General features: G+C 34.2%; 1 protein-coding gene across 1 annotated transcript in view; it reads left to right on the plus strand.

Annotated features, from left to right (window-relative positions):
* Positions 1–16,947, plus strand: part of jag1b (jagged canonical Notch ligand 1b) — a 33,123-nt gene that overhangs the window by 2,637 nt on the left and 13,539 nt on the right. Inside the window, exons 3-12 of the mRNA XM_039738215.1 lie at positions 5,993–6,056; positions 8,231–8,488; positions 8,945–9,005; positions 13,285–13,415; positions 13,553–13,672; positions 14,330–14,443; positions 14,549–14,662; positions 15,407–15,520; positions 15,975–16,021; positions 16,558–16,731. Coding sequence (XP_039594149.1) covers positions 5,993–6,056; positions 8,231–8,488; positions 8,945–9,005; positions 13,285–13,415; positions 13,553–13,672; positions 14,330–14,443; positions 14,549–14,662; positions 15,407–15,520; positions 15,975–16,021; positions 16,558–16,731 — 1,197 coding nt within the window. The remainder of the gene's footprint in view (positions 1–5,992; positions 6,057–8,230; positions 8,489–8,944; positions 9,006–13,284; positions 13,416–13,552; positions 13,673–14,329; positions 14,444–14,548; positions 14,663–15,406; positions 15,521–15,974; positions 16,022–16,557; positions 16,732–16,947) is intronic.

The following is a 16,947-nucleotide window of genomic DNA, read 5'->3' on the forward strand; positions in this document are numbered from 1 at the left end:
GCATCATATTGTTGTTTTAAAAAGACAGTTTCCAAGGTAACTTGCTTTTTTAATTCCCCTTTTTGTTGACCTCCTCCAATATTCCTTTATCAAGAGGGTCTTTTAATTAGATATTGTCATCTTGCATGCTTCCTTTTTGAGAGATCTAGTTCCTAGCAATTTGGCTGCTAATGGAGAATGTGTATTTTGCCGATTAGCAGTGGCTGTATCTGTTAGTTGAAGTTAGAAAAGAACAAGTAACATCAACTTTCAGGTTAACCATGCTGCATTTATTTACAAATCCATTACTGTCTACACACCTTCTGGTGAGAGCAATTGAGTAGCATGGAAAAAGGCCAGGTGGGGATATTTGTATCCTGTAAATTCACTGTAGTTGGTGTAGATTTTAGTAATTGATACCAACAGTTTTTGACAAGTATATAAAAATATTAATCTTCAAGGATATTGAATCAAGTCTACAACAGACCAAATCAATACAACTAATGTATTCATATCAATACCAAAACTAAACAATTATGATTTTACAAAAAAAAAAATATTTCTAAAGGATTTTTCCAATCTTATACATTAACTTTCATTAAAATGTAAAATAATCAATTATCAAGTCAATCTAGGCAAATTTTAACTTGATTTCTTTATTCATGTATTTTAATCTCTCTCTGTACAACACAACACAAGTTTTGGTTCAGTCACATCTGAGCAGTTAACATATTCCATACAAGCTTTACATTTTTAATTTTAAAATTCATAAATGCAATGTTATTTTTAAATATTTTCAGCATAAATTTCTAAGATTTCTTGTGGATGGCCCCTATGGCTGCTAGTTTTCTTCCACTTAATGCCTTAAGAAGTCAATTCTTGTGTACTATGAATTTATTTAATTGTAGGCAATTGGACAATTTGATTCTGCTTTCCATCTACAGGGTGGGATAAAAAAACTTCAGCTTCACCTTTTTTAAGCTTCTTTAAATGTTTAACCTTTGCATTCCTTGAATGAATGCAGAAACCTTTTAGGTAATTGCATTTGAATTTACATTTATCTTAAATCATTATCAAATTTGTTTTAAATTGCATTAGCTGTTTTAAAACAGTAAAATTGTGTAAATCTTTAAATATATTAGATATTGAAAACCATGTTATTTGCAAACAGATCCATTAATATGAACAATTATGAAGTGATATTTATATATAGGAATTTGTGTGAGTTTTTTGTTTTTTTAACATTGAAAGGAATTTGCTACCTTATTACCCTTTATTTTATTTAGCAGCCCATGGGTAAAGGTTCATGTTGCAAATATATACTAATTGGAGCACAGGCAGGTTAAGTGACTTACTCCAGGTCATGCATTGAGTCAAAGGCAAGAACTGAATCAGAAACCTTGTGATTTAAAGGCCAATGCTTTAATTGCTAATCCACATTAAATGGATTTATTACATTACTTTTGTTAAATAACTATCCTTCAGTTCTGTTCCCTTGTTTTGCTACAGTATTTGATTGACTTATCATGATGTAATGATTAAATTCCTTTAAGGCATTTTTTTTTTTTTTTAACATTTTATCTAGACTATTGAGTGTAAGACAATCTGTTATTAAATGTGTGTTTTGCGTTGGCTATATGGTTTGTGTTAGTATATGTTTTAAGTTATTCATTGTTACCAAAATGTTCCAAAAATGAATGTAGATTTTGTTCTTATGAACCTTGACTGTAACAGAACAACGTATTCTTTGATTTGTTAAAATCACATCTACTGTGTGTTGTGAGGGCCAGTGCCTCATTTCTGCAAAATAGTAAAGGAGATGGCTGGTATTTCATAATTATCTTTTAAAATAGTCAATGGATAGGGTTTGCCTGATGTCACTTCAGTATTGAAATCACCCAATTTGATCTGTTAACCAGTTGTTAGTTTTAATTATGAGAAAAACATCTTGGTGGTCAGAAAATGCAAATCACTATTTATGCTACAAGAAATACAGTACAAGAGCAGGCCACTTTATTCATGGCCATAATTTTGTTCCTGTCTAGGAGGTGGATGAGAGAAATTCAATACCAAGTATTTCTTGCAAACAAATGCACATTCTGTAGCATGTTTCTCAGAGACCAGCATTGTGTTATTTAAGTATTCAGTTTTACCTTACTTGAGTGGCTGATCAGTAGAATGGTTAGAGGAGAAAATGATTATTAGTGTTTCAGTTTTAGTTGTTTTGAGTAAAATCATTTCTTGAGAATGAAATCCGTGAAGTTGATCCTTAATTTATTTTTAACTAAATTGTAACATTGACATCTAGTTTGAAAAACATACATTTTTGTATTAACTTTGTGTGTATTACAATTTTCATTTTGTGCTGTAGACAAGAGTCTATTACATGCCAATGGTCTGTACTGGTTGTTAACTCTAGTCATAAATATTTAGAGTCCTTTACCAGCTCAACCCGGATCTTTTTGTACTTAAGGTTAGTAATTAGAAAGGCCTCTTGTTCAGGCTTGCTCTTATGTGAACCTGACTGCTTTGCTTCATTGACTTCTTGGTATGCTCTCTATTAACCTTGCCAACCCTTATAACTGATTCATTTAATGAAGGTATTAATGGATTCTTTAAGCAGGTAAAAGTTAGCAATTGAGCAGAATAATAGACAGATCTTTAAAATGAGGTGTTAAGAAAAGGAAAAAAAAGTGGAAATTGGAAATATGTCCTTCATACCTCAAGTCATTTCACTGTTGTGAAGCATTTCAGTTGTTGAAAACTCTAGGGTAAAAATAGCATGAATTTCATGCAGGTTGTGATCCATACTTTCATGAGTTTAGAAAGCACTGCAGTCTGGCCACCCAGACAGGGGTAGACACAGCTAATATTAACCAAAAACAATAGGATGCCCAAACTGACTGCAGTGAGGATTACCAAACATAATGGGCCCAATCCAGAAATAATGGTAATACAGGGCAAGCATCAGGAAGTTGTAGTAGACTCAGCAGAGCGGACATCCCAGACAAACTGTGACCTTACTTCACATAATAGCAACTTCAGCACATTATGTATTCACATAATACTCACTCATTATATTGAATTGCTTGGCACATCGGCTACCAGTCCACTCCATTCAATGTTCTCTACTCCCATGTTGTACAGGCTTTTGGTGTATTTGTGGACAACTTTATTTAGAAATTCTAAGAAAACCGTAACAAGATAAGTGTGGAAGATGGGGAGCACTGTCTTCAAAAAGTTTCCTAGTTAGTGAGACCATGAACATTTATAGATAATTTGTCTTTGTTTTGACGTATACTCCGTGACAGAATCAATATGTTGTCAGTACATCAGCAAGACACATAAGATTGAACCACATTTTTGGTTGTAAGTTAGTTGTGCAAAACTGTGGAGATTTGTATCAACAAATCTTAAACTTTGTAAAACATTAGAGTGCCTGGATTTTTGATGTTTTTCAAGTAAGTTGAAAAAAGTGTAGTCCTTTTTGGAAAGATGATAAACACAATGGAATTTTAAACAATTTGCATTGAGATATATATTGGTTTCATTCCCCCTGCAACCCCCCCTCTCCCCCATTGTGGGGTTTTCCTGGTGTGCAAAGAAAACTCTACACACTAGATAGTCAGTTGGCAATGTTAATTTGAATTAGTTTTTACCTTGTAGTCTTCAGGAGGTTAATTGCATGCCTTTTTTTAGAAGATCATGTCTGACACCTGATGGATTATCTTAGTTGTTGCAATATTAGTTTGATGTCTTAGAATGAGTCTGACACATTATCTGTGATAGAAGGGTCAGCTTGGAGCATGGGAACAAGCACAATCTGGAAATCCTGGATTATCATTAGATGACATGACTCTGAATTTTTAGATAGCATTAACAGAGAAATCCTGCACTTTCTCTTTTTTGTGGTGTCCGCATATCTTAGTTAAGTGTCTGCTCTGTGAGAGACATGGCTACATGTTTAGCCTTCAGGCAGTAAATAGCACTTGGATTTTGCAGGTTAAGTTTACTTGAAGGGAGTTTCAGTAGAAGCTAATTAGTGATGTATAGTAGATTCTGGTATTAATTAACTTTATCACTTGTCATATATTGCATTAAAGAACCACCACCACGCTTATGGGTGCTCTGATTATGAGAACTGATCATTTTGAATTTTTTCACTGCCTAGTGCTAGTGTAAACTCCAATCCCCCCCCCAACACACACACACACACACACACACACACACACACACACACACTATTTGGGATTTAATGAGGTCACCAGGTAATTCAGACAAACAAAATGTGAAGTTTTTATGGTGGGTCAGCTCTCGGGAGCTCTCTTTTTTTATTTTTGTTAAACGAATCTTCCCCTTATATTAAAATTTGAAAATGTTTATTGATTTGTTTATTCCTGTTTGTTCTAATCTGACTGTGTGTGTGTATTTGTTTAGGCTAATCCATACAGATGTTCACACACATTTTTAAGCTATAAAAGATAGTTAGAACTCCATGTGAGTGATTGAAAAGTGTCACTTTGTCCAAACGTGGTGCTGTGAAGTGAACAATTTGTGTTCAATTTATACCAAACTACAGGTTACTTGTTCAAAACAGTCGACCAAGAAGCACTAGTTACTTGTCCAGGCTTGCCCTAAATATTCCTCTGTTTGAAGTATTTTCCCACAGTTATCAGTAAGTGAAACTGGAGCCCCATTTAGCAGAATATGAAACATGTAGTCAGGCATAATTCCAAAACAATGTCTATAAGAAAATAGATGTAGTGTGATGACGGCATGAGGTGTGTGTGTGCATTTGCGCACACGCATGAGTGTAGACATACAAAAAAAAAAAAAAAGCGGTTGTATCATTTTATTTTTGTACAACACCTGCCAGTTGTTTACCTTCAATTTTTTTTTAATTAGTAGTTTTATTGAGTAGGAGAATAATATGAAGCTACTCTGCTGGAAATGTTATTTGCTTTATAAAGCCCATTTCCAACTGATCACAAACATGCTTGACTTCTAATCAGGTTGAAGAGAAAATCCCAGAAGTCTAAATTTAAATAAGTTGCCTCTAATGCATAAATCAGTAAAAAATAAGATGTATGTTTGACTCTGACTTAATGTATGGTTATGGACTTCATACAATCATAGTAGTGATTTAAACAAAAAAATCCAGAAGGAAGCTTTTTGTATGTTAATATAAATCAGTCCGCATAAGGTCTTGTGTGCTGTAAGGTGGTTTTTCACATTGGATCATTAGTATTCTGGAATTATTTAATCTTTAGAACTTATGTACATATTTATGTTTTGTGCAGCTTAATTACCAACTTAATGACACAAGGGCACCGCATTATTTTCTCTTTCCCTTGCTAGGGGCTTATTGGGTGTGTGGCTTTTTTTTTTTTTGATCTGTTACTTGATACTCGTGAGAGCAGTGATGGCTTTAAGATTGTCAAAGAATTTCAAAGACGTGCTGAAATAATGAAAGCCTCCAGAGATTGCAGCATTGAGGTACGCTTCACCTGATGTGAAAATAGCTACAGCTATATCCTTTTACAGATGTGAAGGTGCAAACATGAAAAACAATTATACTTTGATAGCTCTAATAAAACATACAAAAATGTGTACTTTATCTCGCTAAAATGTCTCGTTTATTAAAGATACCTTCAAATGTTTTTTGATAAAAAGATTTAGTTGTGCCTGTGGTCCTAGCAAAAAATAACCCCCAAAGTCTGCACATTTTGAAGAAACAGGTTTTTATGACTTGCAGAATAAAGTCAATTTTTATTACATTTGACTTTACATATATTCTATCATTTTACTAAATTAAACTTTACGTCATTTAGCCTCCAGAAGTTATTTGCTTTTATTCCAGCTTTGTTTTCTAGTTGAATCCAAATAATTAGAATATAATATCCATGTATGCTGTTTACTCATAGTTAGCCTCTGATTAGTGAGAGTGCAGTTACAGTTCTCTTTTTCTTTATTTTTTTTCCTCCTCGATAACGAACCTTTTGTTTTCCAACAGAGGTCCTACACGCTAATAGTGGAAGCTTTGGATTTCAGTAATGAAACTAACGTCAGCAACAACAGTGAGTATCGCATTGCACTGCACCTATGGGTTTTGCTTTGTTCTTTATGTAAGAGTAGACCCTTGTCAAAATGGGTGAGGCATTTGGAATCTGGCAGCAGATTGTCCCAGTATTCCTTTTGTGCTATGTCCTATGTTAATTTAACACCGTTCACAGTTTGTGTTAATATGGAACAAGAAGCAGCCCAAGAGGCACAACGTTTGGTTCAATGTTAATTTCTCTTCTTGGTAGAGATGAGGCAGGAAAAATATTAAAAAAAAAAAAAAAATGTGGTGCTTGCACGTGTTACAAGGCTAGAGTTTTCCTTATTATGAAAATGTTTTTACATTATTGATGGCAGCTAGCAGGTGTTAGCGGTTGGTCTCTCATAATTATACAAGGCCTTAACCAGATGTAACCAACACAGCTGTCCATTTTGGCTTTTTAGAACAATTCCAAAGGCAGAATGGAATGAAAATTAGTTGCTATTCACCATGCAAGAATATCCCTTTTTTATGGATAAGAAAAGCATCACAATACTATTTGTAAGGAAATAATATTTGTTTAATTGCCAACACTTGCACATAATTATATATTTTTTTTTATTCAGAACTTCAATATCTACTCAGTGTATTGGTTTTGCAGACTTCGAGTAAACTGAAAATGTTGCAGTAGAGTTTGGCGACAGCAGAAGTCTTAACTGTGGCAAAATAATGCAGTACTTTAGTTAAACCTGACTTTGAACTCAGCTGTTGTGGGGAAAACAAGCATGGGAATAAATTGTGGCTATGGAGGTCTGCAGCACAAACGAAGTTGTTCATTATGGCTTATTTATTATTCTGTCAAAGTTCACCAAAAAAAATTCAGTGCAGCTGATAACCGTATCTAGTAGACATTTCCTGAGGCATGCAGTGTGTCAGATTTTTGGAGAAGGATGAAGTCCATGAAATGTGCTCTGCCTTTTTTCTTACAGATTTCAGTAAAATATATATAAAATACTTCATTGTCCTGCATGTTGGTACTGTTTTCATTTATATATTTCACTGATATAGGAAATTTGGGTCGCCAAAACAATTAATTTTTGTGCACTTTGGCAGATATTTAGCTAGTACATTTAAACTTAAACAGTGATGCATTTATATATTTCTACCCATAGAATTACTTATTCTGTTCTGTCTGCTTCTAAGCATGAATGCATTTAAAGAATCGTAATTGTCAGTTTTAGAACGACATACATAATATTGTAAAGGTGCAGTTTGTTCTCAGGGGCTGTAACATAAAGTTTAACAGTTTGCTCTGAGTTTTGTCCTTTTTACTAGAAGGTCAGGAAAATTTTGGAAGTTTTATGATACATCTTCACCCTACAGTCAAGTGCCGTAGGCAGCAGGTTGTAAGGTAGCGTCAGTTCATTCTAGCCACACCATGCAGGCAAAGAGTGAAATACCACAGAGACGTACAGTATTCCAGATGAACGTGAAATATTATTACAGGCCATAATTTAAACATTCTCCTTTTAAAGAGGCAGGATATTGCACACTTTTGGCTGACCTCTAAAATTAGAGCAATGTATAAGTAAAAAGCTATATTAATTTTTAAATAAAGTTGACTATTAATTCAACAAACTGTATGTGAAGGAGCCACATGTCTTTACTTTCATTGTTTGTTTTGTATTTCTCTTCTAAATCTTCCATGATGTAATTTATATCAATTTGCTGACAAATGTCACAAATTTGCTCATTGTGAGAAGAGTGCTTTGGTATTAACATCTCCACCTCAGAAACAGCACACACTTGATAGTGGAGGTCTCCTGTAATGCCGTTGCCTCTGAACTGAAGTACAGCAGTATGCTGATGTACTGCATCTTACAGTTTACTGTCGATAATCAGTTACTTTTTTAAATATGTGATTCTGTTCTGAATATTAGGGAGGACAGACATTTCCTTGTAAAAACCAGCAATGTCAGCCTGATTGCACAGAAGTTAATTTTATGTTGTTTTTGTAGCTGTTTTTAATTACAATTATTTAATCTTTTAAGTTTCCAGTTACTGTGATTGTTTTGTCTGTATCTCCTTTTATAACTATTTTTTTTAATTACTTGCTGTTTATGTCAAGTGACAGGATTGCTCTACGAAGCCTGCAGTACACTTTCTTAAAAATCTATATGTTCTTCTCTTTGTGTCCCCTCCTTTCCTCAGATGCTGGATCAAAGATAATTGAGAAGGCTGTACATTCTGGGATGATCAACCCAAATCATCCTTGGCAGCCTCTGAGGCATGATGGTACTAATGCCCAATTTGAATATCAGATACGTGTTATCTGTGATGAACATTACTATGGATTTGGTTGCAACAAATTTTGCCGACCTAGGGATGACTTTTTTGGACACTACAATTGTGATCATAATGGAAATAAAACCTGTCTGGAGGGTTGGTCTGGACCTGACTGTAATACAGGTGAAGTACAAATGCATACTTGTGACATTTGTTAACTGTAAAATGTCTACTGATGCTTGTTTCTCAAAGTTATAAGGAATAGGTGGATTTTGTTTTATTTTTACTATTTGCATTTTAGTGTATAGTCTGTGCAACTCGTACGCTTTTTTTTTTTTTTCTTGGGTAATTTGACTTCTTCTCTTTTGACATCGGCTCTTTAGACCAGAAATTTTTTTTTTTTATGATGTATTCTATTTATAGTTTGGAGCTCTTTTGTTTAGAGATGAATTGGTGGATTTGCAGTTTGCACTGCACCTCCTACCCTACTTTTTTCCAGCAGAACGATAGCAAAGCTAAGATAAATCTTGGATTTGGTAGGATTACTGCTCTGGTTAGAGATTAAAACATTCCCACAAGTTACTTGTGGGGCACTGACAACATGCTGACTTTTGTGGTGTTTTTCTTTTTTATTTTCAGCTATCTGCCGTCAGGGCTGCAGCAGTGAACATGGGAGCTGTAAATTTCCCGGAGAGTGCAGGTAAATATCTTAGTGACATGACCAAAATTAACACATTCATTAAAGGATTAACAGATAAATTGGAAGCCACTATCTTTCCTTTTCTTTTTCTTGCACCATATTTCTTGTTTTTAATTGTAATACATGTGGAATCTCATGGATATATTTGAAAGTAGACATAATCATTACTTAGTTTTCCTTTTAATGATTAAACGGGAAGTCTTTCTTTCTCTGCCCCTACCCCCCACCCTGTTACTCTTGCATGCCTCTGCCCTTGATCTATCAGGAATTCTGTAACTAGGGGCTGCAGCCTTGATATTCAGTGCTCAGTGTTGCATAAGATCCTGAAGAATTCACCAATTCTGCTATTTGAATATCTATAACATTTCTGAGTAACTGACAGTCTCTTGAAGCACCCCCACTAGGGGAAATTACCTTTCACATTCAACAAATGGGCAGGAGTCAAACATTTTTCAAAATGGGATTAGTAAGATTTCTCGGTTCCTTTGCTGTTGTGAGCCAGCCTCTGAGTGCTGAGAGGTTAATAGCGGGGAAGGAATCTTGTCAGTAGACACTGATGAATGCAGTGTTTTTTTTTTGCTCAGCTTTTGAAGTTGTTTCCATTCTGGCCAAGGAACAATGGAAAGTAGAACTTGTACATGAAACCAATGTATTTATATAAAAAAAGTGGAGGCGAATCTCTCTCTTGTGAAAAATAATGAACAGAGTTTGCTATGGCTGTGTAAAGGATACGTCTAAAATGTGTTAATATATCCAAATTATGAAGCTTACACACTATGCATTCTCTATAATCCAGCTACATATTCAGACTTTTAAAAAAAGTAAAGTGTCTTAACTCCTTCATGGAGTGGTAAAATCTAATTTTCCCCAGAAGACAGAAATTCAAGCATGATCAGTATATCCCATTAACTAATTACCTTCTGAAGTAATTCATTAGTGTAGATGAATGTGAAAAAAAACTACTTACAAAGGAGATGTATATCAGCCGACTCCAATGAAAACTTGCATGATTTTTCTTGAAAGGCACGCACGCACGCCTACTTAGGATGGCTTTATATAGTATTAGACAATATGAACTTTTTTTGTTTAGGTTTGACATTTTTGAAACAACTTACCTTCTCCTTTTCTGTCTGAACTTGTGCAGGTGCTTACATTATGTGTACTTGAGGTGCCAACTTTTTCCGATGCCAATTCCATGATTTCAGGGTATAGTTTAATGATTCAGGACTAGTATAGGGATGGTTGAATTTGTATTAGCTGTTACACTTTATGAAATACAGCAATTGCATTTGTGCACAAAGCTTTGGTTTTGAAAAGTGCTAATTTATGTATGGTTCCAGATTTGAGTCTGCACATTTAAAAGCATCTTAAAACATGCAACATTTTCAATTTCATTTTTACATTATTGTAAAAATGAACGTACAATTTACAGTCTAGGAAATCAGTGGTTCTTGTAAGAAACAATCTTATTTAATCTGTCTATTGAATTAATCTGTCTATTGTTGAATGTGTGTTTTTGACCTTAAATTTTGGAATATACATGTTTTACACATAATCCATAAGCAAACAAATCGCATGAGCATTTAAACTTACTGGTCACTGCGATATTGACAGCAGCAGTACATTTGCTGGTAGTTCAAAAATCTGCACTAGCACTTTACATGTTTGTATATCTGTCTCTACTGTAGACTCAAACCTATGATGAGAGGTACCGTATTTTCTGTGTAATTTTGTTACAAAATGTGATCTTTTAGATTTGTTTATTTTATATAATTTTTGGGTGTTGAACCAATAAATGATGATTTTTAAAATGAGTGCATTAAAATGAATGCAAGTAGAATGAAATGAATTGTCATCTGCCCATCTTTGTCAAAGGTTGACGGGTAGAATAGTGCATTATAGTGAAAAGAACAAAATCTTCACTGTTTACAAATAGTGTTTTGAGTTTAATTATTACAACAATAGTTAGACTTTGTAGTATGTTGGGGTTGGGGGGGGATGTGGCTTTATAAATGAAGCAAGACTGTTCTTCAGCTACAACTAAACTAATAAACCTTGATATTTTTAGTTAGAGAATTGGTACATACAGAGAAGTGTATGAGATGATATCTTGACACAAACCCATTGATGGAGGTGTGGGTGCTGACAATAAATGTATTTTGTGTTGTTTTCTTCTAATGCAAAAGCAAGCAATTCTTTATTTGGGAAATCACATGACCACATTTAGGATTTTTTTTTTCTTTTGGGTAATACCTAGCCACAAATTTCAGCTTTAGAAAAACAACCACCAATTTATTTAATTACTGGTGTGTTCCACTATTAATAAGGATCATCTTCACCAGTATAACATCCCCAATTTGCAGTGAAAACAGCGGCCTGTGTTTTCTGCTAACCTACTACTGCTGAGTGTATGTAGTTATATGTGTTTTGGATTTTAGTCTTTGAATACAGCATCCTTTGCAGGGCTGTTTTTCCTTTTGCAATAGTGCAGAATCTCATTAGGCATGTTGCTGTATTTAAAAATAAATTAAATAAATAAATAAAATAAAAATAAATAAATAAAATGTCATGGGTAAACTATTTTTATTTACTTTATTTTTTAAAGACTGTGTGTGTGTGTGTGAGAGAGAGAGAGAGAGAGAGAGCGAGACCTCGGGAGAGACATCCCAGGTTACAATGCATAAAGATTAAAACAAATTGCCCCATTTTTCACATAACTAAATTTAATTGGTATGCTTGCTTTTAACATTGTTGCTCAGTAATTAGCCTTCTTGAGACCAGTGTGATTAGATGCCTAAATGAACATTTTAAGTATGTCGTCTTCGTGTGCTGTAGGGAAGTGTTTACCTTGGAAGTACCCTATTATAAATTTAGTCTAATTTGAAAATAAATAATTTTAATTATATTTTGCAGTTTGATCATCATTGATTTTGTGCAGTTAACATTGTATTACAATTATTCTTCTCCAATGAAAGCTGGGGGGGGGAAGGTTCTTGCATATTTTATCATGTTGTAGATTTTACTTTGGTTCATTTAATATTGGCATGGCACCTCATAATGTTTTATTAAAAACAAAAAAAAAAAAAAAAACTGGTGCAGCTTAACTTTCATAATTGCAAAGTCTATGCTTATACCTGGACATTCAGAGGAAGCCAACAAAAATTGGTGCATTCCACAGATACCTTTTTAATGAAGAGGACTGTAATGGTTAAATTGTTACTTTGCAACTTTTATGGATGATCGCTAAGGTTTAATGTTATAACTGTACATTTTTATTCATGTCCAAGTGAGACACTAAAATATATACTCGCTGTAATGAAATTCTTTCTGGAAACGATTACTCATTCATTTTTTGGTTGCATGTGTATAGTATTGGCAAGACTGAGCTAAGCAACTACCACTATGTTTGCAAAACACTCTTTTAGCCTCCAGAGCTAGTTGAAATTTGCTTATGCAGAACAAATATATTGAAAGCAACCTTTTTTTTTTTTTCTTTCTATTGGAACAATGTATGTGTTGCCAGTGTATTTTGGCAAAAATGATCTTGTGTATTGACTGTTGGGTAAAGAAAGTAAGTTACTTAATTTGATTAGTTGAAGAACAAACAAACTCAAACTCTAATGAGGATTGCTGCCAAAATAAAAGTGACTGCTAAGATAACCATTTTTCACCCTTTACAAAGGGTGCTTGTTACTTTATAGATAAATATTAAACAAAACTAGAACTGACAATTTATTACAATGTTTCTGAATGAGGCAACTTTCAGTTTCTAAAGTTTTAACATATAGTGCACTGTTTTTGAATAATGTGTATGTAATCATTTTTTAGAAAAGAGATTAATTATTTGGTGTAAGAGACAACCATGCCACCCCCCCGCCCCCCTTTCTTTTCTCTTGTGTTGCTGGGGTATTCTCATTCATAGTCTTTCCAACTCGGTCCAGTCTGACAAAGCCACAAAAATGATTTATTGTGGACACCCACCCTCGCTGTCTCAGTTGTTAAAGTTGGAATAGTGTAGTATTGTGCGCAATGGAACCATGCCGGGTCTTTTAGAACAGTCAAGCTTTTGTGCAGAGTTGGCTGGAGACTCTGGCAAGGCTGTTGTAATGTTTATAGGAAACAACAAACTATTAGGAAGTAGTTTGGAAAGGCAGAAAAGAAGGGGGGAAAGGAGTTTGGAATGATAAAAACACACACAAGTCAGCAAATGTTGTTGTTGTTGTTCAATTTTTGTAGGTATAATTTCATTATATAGCTCTTTTGTCTATATTCAATTCAGGTGCCTTTATGGATGGCAAGGACAGTACTGTGATAAATGCATTCCCCACCCAGGATGTGTCCATGGAACTTGCATTGAACCTTGGCAGTGCCTCTGTGAAACCAATTGGGGAGGTCAACTTTGTGACAAAGGTATACTTTTAAAGATTAAGCTGTCAGTTTCAAGAATGTAATATTATAACTTTATACACTGGCTCTTAAATTATTTGTGTATGTGGTGGTGTTTGGCTCTAATTAGCATATTTAGAGCATTTTCTTTTCCTTTTTAGATTTAAACTATTGTGGGACCCATCAGCCATGCCTGAATGGAGGTACCTGCAGTAACACTGGACCAGACAAATACCAGTGCTCTTGCCCTGATGGCTATTCGGGAGTCAACTGTGAAAAAGGTAAATAACATACATGAGTGATTTGATAAGAATTTTTTTTTTAAAATTCATTTTGTATTTAAAAAAAAATCATTAACTGGAGATTAGTATTATTAACAATACAGATCAGTCAGAGGATGTTAATGCCAGTGACTAAACTATTTCATCCTTGCATCTGGATATACAAGGCTGACATTATTCATTGGTGAAAGCTTTATTGATTACGTGTCACATACATTATTTGCTAAGGTGGTGGCCATTGGTGCTGTTGAAAACAAGTCTGAAGATTTTTTTTTTATTTTCTTATTTTAATGGCTTTTGTCCATCAGTTAGAATTTAGTCATTCACACAAAACCAATCAAAATCTCTGAGAACTATGTGACTACAAAGAAAGTGCAGGGTTTTACTTTTTTCACAAATATAGGTGGTTGCTTTCAGTTTCTTCCTAACATTCTCTACAAAGGAAATCATAAAATTTGGACTGAAATATTGTCCCTTTTCCAACCCAAAGGGAATGTTCAAATTATCTTTGACATGGTAAACTAACTACTGTTAGTTTCTGCTGAGCTTTATGTTAATTAAGCGTTATTCAAGCTGTGTGATTCTTTCTGGATAGACTGGACAGTACCTTATGGCAAAATTTTATTTTTTTTGACCGCTTCTTTTCAACCATTATAGCTGAACATGCTTGTCTCTCGGATCCCTGTCTCAATGGTGGTAGCTGTGTGGAAACAAGCTCTGGCTATGAGTGTCAGTGTGCTGCTGGCTGGAAAGGCCCCACTTGTATGATAAGTATGTACTCTTATACACCTCATCTTTTTGATATTTTTTAATGTAAATATCTCTTTTATATATTGTTTTGTTTACTAAGCTGTAAGTAATCCTTTTTATTTTAAGATATTGATGACTGTGAGAGTAATCCTTGTGGCCATGGTGGTACCTGTCAGGACGCAGTGAATGGATTTAACTGCATTTGTCCTCCGCAGTGGACTGGAAAAACGTGCTTCATAGGTAAGTTGTTGGGTGTGTTTTCTCTTTTCCTTACCCAGAAAACAGTCCAACTCCTTTTACGTGAGATATCATTAAGAAAATATAAGTACTGTATGTAAGACGGTAAAAAAAAAATAAATAAATGACTTGGTAAAAAATAAATAAATAATTTTTATATCTAATTGCTTAAAAATCAACCATAGTGTTGGTTGATCAAAATGGACTTTAGCAGGAGATAATGAGATTATGAAAGATATAGTGGCATTATACTTTTATCCTCTTTTTGTTGTTTATGTGGAAAAAAAAAAAAAAATATGCAGTATTCAGCAGACTTACTCTTTATGAAAGCCAATTGTGCACACTATGATATGCCCCGATTGTTGTTTAGGTTATCATTTTATCGAAAGAGATTTATAAGCCACAACTTCAGGATACATTTGTTTCCTTTTTCTAGCTAGAGAACAAAAGAAACTTAATTGCTTTGGTCACGGTTATCAAAAGAGTCAATAGTTGTGATTGTAATTAGTAACCTTTTGCTTTACAGTAAAATCTCTTAGCCAGTGGGGCAGTTTCATGTTTTTAGCATTTAAATAATGCTTGCTTCCATTTTTGCAATATTCTTGATATAAAAATTGCTTGCAAGTTTCAACTTTTACAAATGTGTAGTCTTATTTTTTTTTTCCTTGAAACAACTCAAATAACTACATCACAGATTTTTTTTTCCTGTCTGTCTGTCTCTCCTTTTTGTAATTTAAATCGGAAAAGATGCCAATGAATGTGAAGGCAAGCCATGTGTTAATGCCAATTCCTGCCGTAATCTGATTGGTGCATACTTTTGTGACTGTTTGCCTGGATGGGAAGGCCAAAACTGTGACATTAGTAAGACTTTTTACTTTTTTTTTTTTTTTTTATTATATATATATATATATAAATCCGTTTGAAGTGGTGATGGAAATAAACAAGATGTCACTGTGATAGACAATAAGTAAAACTGCAGACTAGGTCAATGTATGTATGTGTGTGTGTTTAGAAAGGGTGTAGCCAGACACAAATGACAATACCCTCCCTTTTATCAATCTCATTAGTCCATATCGCAACAAGATTGTGATAACAATGTTAAAACAATTATGTGAAGTTTCATTAGCTAGGCCAGAGGCATTGCTTATGTTTCCCCCCTATTATAATAAGCTTATCTGGAGGAAAACAAGCAGGAAACTGGACAAAAGCTTTATCTACTTGATCCCAAGAAGCTGTTTGACTTTGTTAAATGTAATGGGGGGGTTGTTATTACACAAGTGTCAAATATATACTTTTGTGAATTGTTTTGGTACAGATATTGATGACTGTCATGGGCAGTGTCAGAATGGAGGATCCTGCAAGGTATGTTTTTGTCATAAAATATTTGGAAATATTTTGTTTTGCATCAAATTTAGAATCCTGAAAATGTTTAAAAGTTAGGGAACTGTAAAATAACTTATTTTGCATATTACATGGTGCACGCCATTATGATTACTTAAAGCAGTTCAAAGTACACTATTTATTACATTGTGTATATGTTTATAAAAGTTGCAGCAAAATCAGAATATTATTATGCAAAGAAGGATATCACAATTTTCTCCAGAGAAAATTTCACTGACAAAGCTGAATGAGCATTTGATAAGGCAAATACACTGTGAACTATTGAGAATATTTCTGATCTCTCATGGGCTTTATATAGGATCAGCAATGTAAACAAAAGTGTTTGGAACAGTCTGGCTTTAAAACTATGAAAATGACAGGTAGAAGATTTAAGTCCACCCAGTGGTTTACATGATTATGATCAAGTTAAAAAATACAAATATTTATAAATGTGAAATATAGGACTTCTAAGTGAACCACATATAACTTTGTGAGACAATTTTTCTTATTTTTTCAAGGATTTAGTAAATGGTTATCGTTGTGTCTGTCCACCCGGATATGCTGGAGAACATTGTGAGAAAGACATCAATGAATGTGCAAGCAACCCATGCCTAAATGGGGGAAGCTGCCTCGATGAAGTCAATGGATTCCAGTGTTTGTGTCCAGGTGGTTTCTCTGGAAACCTCTGTCAGGTATGTGTAACTGCCAGATACTGGGAACCAAATTGAACATTGTCATCTCCTTTATGGCCAAGAAAAGATTATCGCCTAATCTGTTGTCATCTTCGATCCAATAAGGAATGCTTATTATACAATATTTAAAATATCCTATATAGAGATGTTTTGAAAAGCAATGTGTTAACCGGGTCTTTAATTGTTTAGTGGTGGTCCTAATCTGCCATTGGGGTA

Source organism: Polypterus senegalus, chromosome 16 (assembly GCF_016835505.1).
Source record: "Polypterus senegalus isolate Bchr_013 chromosome 16, ASM1683550v1, whole genome shotgun sequence".
Lineage (NCBI taxonomy): Eukaryota > Metazoa > Chordata > Cladistia > Polypteriformes > Polypteridae > Polypterus > Polypterus senegalus.